Source organism: Anopheles aquasalis, chromosome 2, assembly GCF_943734665.1.
Source record: "Anopheles aquasalis chromosome 2, idAnoAquaMG_Q_19, whole genome shotgun sequence".
In the NCBI taxonomy this organism is placed as follows: Eukaryota; Metazoa; Arthropoda; class Insecta; order Diptera; family Culicidae; genus Anopheles; species Anopheles aquasalis.
The window spans coordinates 44,760,001-44,772,500 of NC_064877.1; the positions used below are offsets into that span (position 1 = coordinate 44,760,001).

Here is a 12,500-nt window from a genome sequence, read left to right on the forward strand (position 1 = left end):
TGAGCTAATCGCTATTATTTACATCACCGGAAACACGTGCTTCCGGGACCACTATCTACCGCCGGTGCGAAACAAAGGATGGGGTGCCATGGAGAAGGGTAACATCATAAGAACTATCTTGTCCTCGTGTTCGACACCCTCCGTACACCGGCGGACTATACGCTCTTTGGTTTGATTGATTAAATCACTTTTCATCACCCTCTCCGGACCGCATCTCATCGAGGAGGGGACGCGCCAGTAACCGCAGCGGGGAAACCATGCCCATCCGGGCGCACCGGCTGACCGGAACAATATGTCCCGGTAAATTAAAAGGCACTAAGTACACGCACGCTGGGTAAACAAATGATCGAAATCGTGCGGTAATCCGGGTATCGAGGGGCCGCAAATTTACTTGTGCAAACACCGGTTCTTCACCTTTTTGGGTACTTGTGTCAAAAGTGGGCGTTAGACTCATCGTAGAGTAAATTGTTATGTTGCCGAGGCCGCCGCATGGTTCTAGTTAACCTATGATTTACGGGAAGGGCTAATTTTTATCAATTTATTCATGAGCTTATCAAGAAGCACTGCAGCAACGCAGTAATAGTGTAGAGGAAAGAAAAAAAATATACATCATAAAATTAAAGAACCACTTATACTTGAGATTTTATTTTATTCTGTTAAAGTCGCACTTTCTACACTGTTTTGCCTGCTTGAGAAACAGTCCTTAATGTATAAAAAACTGATATAAAAGTATTGGATTAAGGAGAGGATAGAAACAGAACTGATCAGACAGAGGAATTTTAAATAGTTACAGTTAAAACAACACGAAACACGAAACAAGTGGTAACGTGACAAATTTAGTGAAACTCAAACTAATGTTGCTTTACTAAAGAAAGTCTCTGTGCATAGAATATATTTGGCTGGTAATTTTTATTCTTTACCAACCGCGCTGCGAATGGAACTCCAGGAACTCTTCGAACAATCAATCCATTTCCGAGATCGGCCCCGATTCCAACTGATAAAGCTTTCAAGAAAAGAAGAGTTAATGAAAATTTGCGACTGAAAGTACGACTCAAAAACGAATGAGATGAGTCTGGTGCAAATCACTAAAGTTATCCATATAGGACGAAGGAAATAATTTCATGGTGATGCAGCGCATTTTAATAATTTACAAACTAAAAGACAAAGAAAGTCAAAGCGATGGAAAAAGATGCGCCGTGAATTGTATTAATTTACTTTCCAAGGGTCTGGTGGGAAAGGTATTGATTACCAGCGCATCCAAGGATAACAGACCCCTTTCAGTTCGAGCCACCAGACATGTACATGTCCATGGTCCTCACACGCAAAAAGGATCAAATCGCTGGCGACGGCTTGTGTGACGAATTGATATGTCACTTTCCCGACGTGACCGGGAAATGCATCCCCTGACGCGAGGAGTGAGAGCAGTTGGAAAAATAAAACGGACATTCGTTTTACACCGCAACGTGGCCAACGTGGTCAAAAGAAGTATCGATATCATCGCGTTCACGATTCCGAGTTCTGTTCCGTTCTGGAGCATCGGCCATCCCCGGGCTAGTTCCCGGATGTCAGTCACTTGTGTTTTGATCGTCCGATTGATTGCCGTTGGTCCTTGCTGAAGGCAACTGCGGGGGATGGGTTAGAATTTCACGGCATGGGAAACGGAACACGATCGTGGCCGGCCCGAGTGGATCGGTTTGTCGATAATTGAAACATAAGAACGTCACCCACCATCCGGGACATCGGGAACTGTTCCGCTTCCGCTGAAGATAGCCCCACCATGGCCGGACATGAGCCATCAATTCTTGTTTGTTGAACGAAAAAATCGGGATTTGAATCTGAAGCGAAATTAAGCTAAAAATTATGGCGCCCAGGGCCGTGGAAAACCTGCAAACTACTTTGTCCACCGCCGCGAAACAACATGCAGCGAACGTTGAACGATTGGAAATGTCCTCGATGCAGGCACTCGACTTTCCCTCGCCGGTGGGGTAAACCCCAACTGTACGGCCACAGTCACAGGCTTGTTGTTGTGTTTTGGCCCAGTACGACCAGGGGGAAAGGAAATTGAAAAGGAGGAAAAAGCTAGCCGACTCATCAAATCATGTGGCCGCTTGTGGGGCTTCGACAATCGATACCGCTCGGCAGATCGTCGGCAGGGCCCGTGGTTCCGGTCGGTCCGTGCCGTTTCTCGCTCGCTTCATTCATCCGTTCCGTTTACCATGAAGACGGTGTTGACGGCACCTGGGACCTGCGGTAACGGCCGCACATGAAAGGATCACAATTCAGGCGACTTTGAATGGTGAACCAGCGGTGGGAGGATAGCGCGCGCAAGGTGGAACAGGGAAAGAACTTCGTACACTCCAAGGCATCCTGTGTTATTCGCTGACTAGAAAAACGGAAAAATTAAATTTCGTCCCACGTTTCCATAGCTACCGATGTGCTTAAGATATGCTATTCCCGATCACCGTCTTAAAAATAATCATTATTTTATCAATAATAATATCTAGACGCATACTAGGACTAGTACAACGGCTCATGAGCAGGACAACAGCGCCTGGCGCATTCCATTACGACTAGGAGGCATTGTAGGCAGATTGTGCTTCCTTTGACGAGTTAGCTCTGCTCGTGCTGCTCATAACATGTGCAAAACCCCCCATCAACCGCCCAGCGTCACTGTTGTGGGGCTTCATTTTCGTTTTTAATTTACGCCGCGCTACCAACCGCGGAACCGGCGATGCCATGGCGCTCGGAAAACAGGGAATCCTGGAAAAACGTTCGAACACATACACAAACATCCACACAGTTATAATGGCTTCGAGTAAAGACGAGTTGTAATTGTGTACCAGGACGACTCGTGCAGTCGTCCCACTTTTGCTCCGGTTTACTGTTGTTAACCAATCTCGTGCTCCGGTTTCACCCACCACCAAACACCATTCTGTAACTCCTGCGAAAGGAAACGAAGTTAGTTGGGGTCCGTTTTGGTGTTGTATTAAGTTATTTAATTAAACTTACTGAACACCGAACCGTAAGCTGCTTCAGCTCGTGATGGAACCGGTTACTAGATAACTTTCAACTTCGATAGGATGTCTACGGAAACTTTTTCAATTAAACAATAAAAGAGAATGTCCAGTTTGTGGTCCAACATTTAAATTATTTTGATTTGGGTTTAAAATAGTCTAATACCTAAAATCGCTACTTCCGTTCGACAAAACCAAAGAAGGACGGAAGAAAAAGTGCTGACTTCCAACCTAGCTACTCCTGTTACCGTGGCAACGGAAAGAGATGCAGCTGCAATTCATAAAAACCTGTCTGCATCAAAAAATGCAAAAAAAAACTGGCTCGCATAAAAGATGACACAGACAAGTCATTGCCCCTGCTACACCAGGGATACCTTGAGGAAAAGAGAGTAAAAAAGTCCCAATTTATCGAGGAAGCGAATGCAAGCGATGTGCCCAGAAATTAGTACACTTCATTGCGTAGCCGTCGTCCCTGGGGTCAGGGATAAAGCGCATACCGGTTACAGAGTGCTGCTGGACGTAAGAAGCAGTTCGCCAAACTCATCAATGAATTTTCCTGCTCCTGCTTCTTTTCGACGAACAGGTCCTGTTGTTCTCTTTCACATCATATGGATAGACGGGTTTTTGCGAAAGGAACGAATATGGTAAGCCACGCCACAAAAGCGAGATCGTCCGAGCGATCGCTCCACTCCTTGATGAGGAAGGACTTTTTGGTGATTTTTTTTTGTTTTCTGCGAGCGCGTTTATTATTTTTCTTTTCTGATGACCACGACCACCCAGTAGGGTGCACAGGGAAGCGAAGCGACTGAAGAAGAAACGGATAAGAAAAGAATAAGAAGGCAACTCCCAAAAAGTACCAATCGAAAGTGAACCGAAGAAGGCTCCTTTTCCGGGAGCTCCGGAACATCGGGTCCGCGTCAGCCGTGTACTGGTGCGGGATCAATCCGGGGAGCGTCATCACGTCAACCCTTCCTTCCTTCAGCTGAACCGGTTACGTCGTCGAGGGAAGGATCGCCGATCACCAATGTCTCATCTTACGCCGGGACGGGACACAGCAGCCCACATTCACAGAAGGCCAGAACCTGCGCGCGGATGAAGCAGGAACCTTTCGTGCCGCTCGAGTGAACATTACCTTTGCCTCTTTTCTTCATTCGGTGCTTGACTTTTCAGGTGTTTTTTTTTTGCCGTAGAATCCAGGTCGGTACCAACATCTCGCAACATCACGGTGGCAATCGGGAGCAGCATCATTGGATACGGCAGGATGACAGAAGGGAACCTGCAACCTGCTGAGTTGGCTCGTATGGTGGACCAATGTTTTGGACGTAAAATTGGATGTTTGCTGGATCGTGGGAGAAAACATCGGACCGCAGGACATTCAGGGTCGAGGGCTGCAGCGCGTGTCCGGTTTCGCCGGGGGAATAGCTTGTCGTCGCGATCGCGATCGCGTCACTCGATAGCTCTAGGCGGACGGCGTTGGCGCTTTGCTATTTCTGCGGAATAAAATAGAGCATTTAATTTAATTTTTGAATAACGTTCCGGTTCATTAATTGGCTGCGGTGATATGATGCAATTATCTAGTTTTTCTTTCATTAATATTAGTATTTATAATTCATGTTCTACAATCCCTTAGGAATAAAGTGTTAAACAAAACATCGGTGTGGTAAAGCGACACTCCTCAGAAGCGCAAACAACATCCAAAAACTTGAAATCCCTTGTACAAGTTGCACCAGAACCCCTGTGGAGCTTATCATCTTGGAACAAAAAGGATGACATGGATTAAAGCCAATCAGCAACCATTGGAAAACGCTGATCGCCGACCGGGCAAACCGAGCGTCCTGCTGGCCACCGGCTAGAAAAGAATACGAACGGAAAGCTAACGCCGAAGAAAGGATAAAATATCAACAAAGTAGACCGGTAATCGATAGCTTCCGCGCCCGAATTGATGCTGCAACTGCTGTTGCTGTTGCTGGACGGCAGCAGGTTGGACATTGCCACCGTTGCTACGCAACCGGATCAAAATGTCATGTAGGTACCCTCGCACGATGCACGGATGCAGGATGTGGCGCATCTTGACCGTGGCAGCAACATCCGAATCGTTTCCTAACCCCGATCCTGCCCGGCAAGAACGGGATGTCCCAGATGCGGGGCCTTGGAGGGAGTTTTTATTTTTAAACATCGTGTCAGCAGGTCAAACCTGTCATATAAAAAAAGGAACAATAAAAAGAAAAAGGAAAGTCGGGGTAAAAAAAGTATCAAATTTGCGATCGATGCTCCGTTCGACCGATGGGGCTCCACCGATCGAGTGCGGCCGGGCGGACCTTTGGATAAACGGGGATAAAAAGCGTGCAGGCGGTGATCATGCAAAGACTGCTTGGATGGACCGTCAACATACGAACATAATTTGCTAGAACTGGCACCCATAGCGACCACCGCACTGTAGCAGCTTGCTTCGATCGTCAGCGCATTCACTTCATTCACTGATTCCACTAGCATGGCGTACACCATCGTGGTGGTTTGTGTCCTCAATGCGGTGCGGGCGGCTTATGAGCAGGGGGATTGTCTTCCTTCCTTTGCCTTTGGTTCGCTTCCCTTTTACTACTGTCGCCTTCTCGCCAGGCCATTGGCTGGCTGGCTGGCTGGCTGGCTGGTTGGTTAGCAGTGTTGAGTAGAGGGGACACAGCCGGTTGTATCATGTGTTCGTTCCTTTTAGTTGCTTTATTTCTGTCTTCCTCCCGTTCATGAACTCACCCCTGTAAAGAAGGAAGACACCAGAGAAAGAGAAGCACCGGCGTATGGCTCGGAACAGAAGGGTCTGTGTGAGTGTGTGCGTCCCTGGCCTGGTTGGGCGATAGTTTCGGATAGTTTTCCACCCGGCCGGGCCGGTTGGTGGCGACCGGTCGGACTTGGGCCATTCAGTCCTTAGCATACCGTCCTTCCGTCAGTATCGAGCATCGGAACCATCCACTGACCATCGTCCACCGGCGTTCGGTTCAGCTTCAGGGGCAGCACCTCATCGGAAGCAAACCCTGCTCAAACTCGATCCAAAGTGTCGATCCCTGTCATTCGCGGTGTGGAAGGAGTTAGTTAGTGACGTATCTGCGATTTTTTTTAGTGCGTGTTTTTCTTCTCGCTGATTCTTCATAATCCTCGCTCTCTGTCTCTGTCTGAGTGATCGACAGTGGTGCCTGTACCATGTGCCTGCTCCGGAGAGCAATTCCGAAAGTACGAAGCAACGGGGCCTGCCCCACCTTCTGACCGTGCCATGTTTACGCATATCCGGATGTTGCCACTGTACCGATTGGAAGGCAGGAGAAACCGCACGAATGGCTCCACCGTTCGAAGATGATGCTGGGGCATCACAAGAGCAGCCGGGTGGCAGTGCAGCTAGTGAGTTGGTTGGTGGAAAATTTAACCAAAATGTGGCCCCAGTCGCAGTGCTCAGCAAGTGTGCGAAAAAGCGAATTATGATATTTACTGTCGGGTGTAGCAGCGATGCAACAGAAGCATGATCATCAGTTCCCTGGCGATCGATTCGTTTAGACTTCAAACTCACTCAGTTCCGCGTTTCTGCGTTTGTGTTTTTATCCGTTTGGTTCTTTCGTTCACGTTCGGCGTTTTTAAGTTAAGTTCTGTGAGTTTCCGAGAGTGTGCTACGGTTGGATCAGTGAGCTGTCGATCAACAGTCTAAGGTACCGTCAACCGGAAGTGTACCAGTGTACCGGAATCGAGAGAAGTCGGATGATATCCGCACCGGCACGAGCGTTGGATCGAATAATACATTCACTCTGGGTTAGTACGTTTAGCTGTACCTTCGGTGGCAATTCTTTTGCTCCTTTCATTAATCTACCAAGCTCATCACCCGCAAAGTATAGCTTTAGCCTTTGGTGGGACAACTGGTTAAAAAGATCGCCAGTAAAGGTGTGATTAAAGTTAAATGTAATTTTGTAATAACTAGTGATCAACATGCAACCAATCGGTTTTATTTTATTGCTGAACATTTCCAAAGTTGGTTTTTATGTATCGACTTTTGCTCTGAAAAATTCTAACTCCGTCTCTTTCCATTATTTTTTTAATTGTTACTAAATTCTTTCCGCGTTGATTTGAGCGCTGTGTTAATAGAAATTTATAATAACAAACCACTTTCTCATTTTAATCACTTTTTGCAAATATTTTGAAATTTATATACATTTCACTGGTTCTGAATGTCGTATTGCAGCGGGATTTTTGTATCTAAAATCAATGTGCCGTGATTTACTTGTTGTTTCTTACATAACGTAGGTTCAAGGTCATCTGTACATTGATTCTTTTAAACTTTTTATTAATTTTACTCTGACTACCACCATATAAAGTCCTATACTGGCCAATTTGTTCTTTTTCGCTTTCGTTCTGGACATTTTTCTGCAGCTTTGTAAAATGTACTAACGATAATCCATTTCTTGAACCTTTTCAATGTAACAAAGTCAAGTCTACGAGCTCTATAATGCAATAAAAATGTAATGTAATAGACTCTAGTCTCGTACAGCTAGAAGTTTATCAAAAATAGTGACACTAATTCTGGGACATCTTGTTATATTTGCTTTTTTATTCCCCACTCCTTGGATTTAATAAACATTTTTTATTTACGAAAACACGTGTTCTCAGTACTCCAATATTAAATTATAACAAATAAAACAATAAGAATGCAGCAATAATGTTCAACTCAAATGAAACTACACTATAGAAATACGCAGTAAAGTTCGACAAATTACATTGCAGTGCTTGAGGCGTGCATGCTCTGGCAGAAATAATTTACGTATGTTGTATTCTTTTCCCCGAAAAGTTGCCATACAATTCTGTGTTGTAAAAGATTAGCTTCTACTTTAAACTTTTTGGAGCCAGCAAGATGTGTTTTCTTAAATTAAAGTATGCATTCATTCTAATTGAGTTGTAAACCACGTGGTTAGTGATGTTATAAATCCTTGTAACTTTTTTTCTAATTCCCCCATCTTTGCGCCAACCAATCAGCGACGAGCATTTTCAAGTCCATATAAAAAACCAACCAATCAGCGATCAGCGCCGCCATCTTTTTATATTCTTTCTCGCTTGCTCTGACGCGCGAGAGTGAAATGCAAGATTTGCTTGAAATCATTTGCAAACGCAAACGCGAACAATTTAACCCTTCATTGGGTACCCGGGTACCCCACTTATGTGTATTGCATAGTTAAGTTATTGTTCCGCTGTTTTTAACAGTTTTATATCAAAAATAGTGCACTAGAACTAATTTAAGAGTATTGACAACGTGTTTTTGTTTCAAAATCACAACCAAATCCTTTAAAAAACAATAAAAACAATGAACACAATGCATTGATACTCCTTCGTACGGTCATTTTCTACCGGGTATGTCGTAAAGCATGCAATAAGATCGTAAAGTGAACGAATTTTCCAGCAAATATGTGAATGAAATTAATTATTTCTTCGAATAAATCTGTTTTGAATCGTCAAAGGCACTTGCACCACCCACCCAATTGTACCTAGTGTTACTGACTATAGGGACCTGGAAAGCAAACACTTTGGCAATATCATACCATTTGTGCGAATTGATGTAGATGTAAAAATGCAAGGATGACGATACAGATTGTTTTTAAGCATTACTGTTTTCACTACTTGCACTGCTATTGTTTCGTCACATTCTGATAATTTCTAGAAAACAACATGAGAGCTGTGCAAAAGTATCGTTAACCGCAATGGGACAAAGAGCTTTGTAGTTGTCTCATTGAAATTCACTTGGATATTGCACAAATTGCACAACTTTTTTCTAAAAAAGTTTGAAAACAGAACATTTTTGGTAAAAAAATATTCACGAATACTATTTCAAGGTATTAATCTGAAATAGGACGGTGCCTTCCACTTCTAGCAGAGATCGATTGAGCTAGGAGATAAGATCATTTGCTAAATTTGTCTCTACGGTCAACGAAAACATCGCCTTAAGGCTTTTTGGTGAAGATAACTATATGATTTTCTCGTACGTTATGAATATTACATTGTACGCACCATTTTTAATCAGTTTGAGTAATAATATATAATTTAAATTGCACATAAAAGGTTTCAAAATATATTGATTATTTTTCTCCTATTGCTCGTAGAAAAGCTCAAACGTAATGAAATTTTCATCAAAATATTGTAGTTTACCTAATTAACAATTAATAAACATGAGCACATTGATAAATGTTGATAAAAAGTGTTGTTTTGTGTTTATAAGTATAGCCCATGTCCATAGCCAACGTCTGGGGTACCCGGGTACCCGGGTGCCACTGGGCGGGTGTTAATTTCATCCGCCCATAATTACCTTTAAATATGAGATATCAAGACAATTTCAACGCCAATTCGGCTTGAAATGAGTTGTACTTTGGGGATCCGGAGTTTCGTAAAAAAATATTGGCGGGAAGGCATTCATTTTTTCGTTGAAACTTGAAATGGGTACCCGGGAGGCCAACCGAGGGTTAATGACCTTCACAGGACATTTCTTAAAACAGCAGCAATATGTTATGCTAGCTAACTAGTAGCTAGTATGCTATGCTAGTTATCCATTATGCACTGAAATGATTTAGCCGATAATCATCACAAGCTAGCACAAACCTCATCAAACCTGGAACCGTACGCTTACTTCGAGTCTCTTTGTTTTGATCTACAGAATAATACTGACAAACGTTAATTAAACTCAACAGCACAACAGAAACTGTTTCAGGATCCTATGGATCGTACACTCACTGCATAAACTCAAACCCTGAGTCGAAGGTAGAGGACAGAGAGGTCCATCAATTCATTTGCTGTAACCATCGTAGCGCATAGCTGTTTATCCTGTCCTGTTTGTCTTGGTTTGCCACCATGGAGAAGGAAATCCTTCCAACAAAATGGCTGCTTCGGAGTGCGCCGTTACCTTCCCCTAGCAATTCGTAGATGAAAATGATGATTTCTACTCTCTAACACGGTCCTTTCCATTTCCGTTCTGTTTCCCGCATCCACAGAGTTCAATCAGCTACACGAAGGTGGAGCCATGTACATATCATGTGGGAGTACGGATAGCACGGCCCTGGAGACGGAAACGGGATATGTCCCGAACAATCCCCTCTTCGGTATGCCGCTCGACAGCCCGCAGGTAAGTCCATCGGTATCCTAGCATCCGGTATCCATCGCAACCAATCAATCGGCTTGGCAACGGTCGGGAGCATACCGAGAGTCCTGTCGGAGCGCGTTCTGACTGCGTAAAAACGAGGAATTCGTCATCGGGGGATGCTTTTCGGGAGTTTTAACCGTACAGCATCCGCGCACGGGTCTTCCCGCTAGTTAGTCGGTAGTGGTTCGCGGTTACGCTTCGTTTCTCTCGTCGCTTGCCAGTTGGGTGACAGATTTTGCACACATTTTCCAATATTCAGACGGTTAAAAAAATCGGGAAGTGAAAATCACTGAGGATAGTCAGTCTCTGTCGCTTCGTATGTGGATCAAACAAGTGTGTCTTTTCTCTATTCGCTGAGTCGCTGAGTTAGTAGATATTGCAGTGCTAGTTAGCAGCACCATGCATTGTGTTATATGTGATTTGGTGTCTACAAATAAGGACTAGAGCTAATAGCTTTGTGCATGAATGTAAAATTATTGAATGTATTAATAACATTTGCTTTTTGTACTTAGTCAAGTGTATCGTTATGAAGTGAACAGCAAAATACAGCGATATTTAATTTGTTTTTAGTTTGTTTAATGTGATATCTATTAAACATATTTTTACAAAAATGAAGCAATCCAACTATGAAAATCATATTTTTCGATCATGTGATGTGATCATGTGTCTTGAGCATTAAAAAAAAGCATGGTCGCATCGAATGCTTTCAAGACATCAAAACAGATTATTAGAAGCAACATTCAAAAGACCGTTCCGTCGGTTCAGAGACGAGGAACCTGGAAGACCTCTCTAAAGATCGAAACACCGCATTGGTATACAATGATAAAAGAACACACGAACAAAGATGAAACAAGCGTAAAAAGAGTTTCAAGTAACAACTTAATTACGACGAAAACATTCATCAACTGTTTCAAAGTAAAAATGGGAATCAAGTGGCCAGCATCATCACGTCTTGCACTATGAATGTGAAACATGCCAAGAACGTGCTTGTGGATTAAGTGTCCGTGCAAACACGAACTACCGTCGCAACTTATGCAACGGGATATTGTGTAAGGCTTGTTGCAGCACTGTGTACCTTGCTAATCGATCGATACTACCTGGCTTACATCATTGGCCACCGGTCCTGCCTACGTTCTAATGGACTTATCGATATCACGCTAAAACCGCTTATGATAACAGCCTTAGTGTCAGCGGAGCTAAATTCAACCTCTTTTCGCATCCTTTTCGGCAAAGTATCCTGATCAAACGAACGAAACGATCTGTTTCAATTTGCAATGGTTACTAGCAAATGCGCAAAAGCGTCATGTGAACCAACTGGCCAGTGGCCACCAGATATAGTGTAGGCCACTATTCGCTATTCCAGGAGGGCCTTCGTTTGCTCACGTCAACCGACGGTAATTCACGTGATGGCGTGTCCCTTTTCCCTTTTCGCACTAATGCGATTATATTTTTGTCGTTGAATTGCGCTTATCGCGCAATTCCTGGAACAGGCCGAGCAAGTATGTTTCGTTCGGTCGTCAGTCAAATAATGTGTCGACGCTCTGCGTAGTAAGTGGCGCCGTGGTCTGTGTTGTAACGGACTACAACAAATGTGCGAATCCTCTTGGCCAACTTGATGCCTCGACTTGATGCGGTGAAACATACCATGACTACAAAGATGCAGACGTAGCGTAGTGATCGATTGTAAAATCAATTGTACTGGTAGCATAGAACTTGAGGACCAACGATAGCAAGATTTAATTTTTTTTATTTATTGATTATATTTCATTCATTGTTCATTCTGCCGTCGGATAATGTAAAGCTCTGGAGCAAGTGAAAGATCACCAACAATTGCACTAAGGAGCTTATTTTTACAAAAATAATGCAATTGCTTTATTTTTCATCCTGTTGATCTTTTAAATATTTTTGCCATTAAATGAAGAATTACAGCTTTCCATGAGAGTATTAATGTAGATCATAAAACCATTTCGCAATAATCATAATACTTATAGCTAATAATTAAAGAAGAGAAAACCAGGAGATAAGCAAAATCAAACTATTTCAAAATTGGCAGAAATCATTCCAAACTAATGAATTCAAGAAACAAAATAATGCAATCAAATCAAACCACTTAGTACTTTAACTGTTTTCATTTTATGCAGTTGTTCATCTTTTCAATTCTTTGTCCATATCTATTCATCATTGAACTCTGTTGCCACGCTGTGCAAAAGTAGCTGTAGGGCGCGTATCATGTGTTGAAATGGAAACATCATTTTAATATTGTAGTGTAACGGTTCGTCATAATGTAGTGCCTCTAGTGGAGCTAGTTCATAACGAAAGCATATCCGATCGAC

The 12,500-nt window shown here is 43.3% G+C and overlaps 1 protein-coding gene across 1 annotated transcript in view; it reads left to right on the forward strand.

Moving 5' to 3' along the window:
- Positions 1 to 6,719: 6,719 nt before the first annotated feature.
- LOC126572398 (protein glass-like) overlaps positions 6,720 to 12,500 on the forward strand; it is a 10,681-nt gene continuing 4,900 nt past the window's right edge. Inside the window, exons 1-2 of the mRNA XM_050231664.1 lie at positions 6,720 to 6,803; positions 10,019 to 10,149. Coding sequence (XP_050087621.1) covers positions 10,048 to 10,149 — 102 coding nt within the window. The 5' untranslated portion in view covers positions 6,720 to 6,803; positions 10,019 to 10,047. The remainder of the gene's footprint in view (positions 6,804 to 10,018; positions 10,150 to 12,500) is intronic.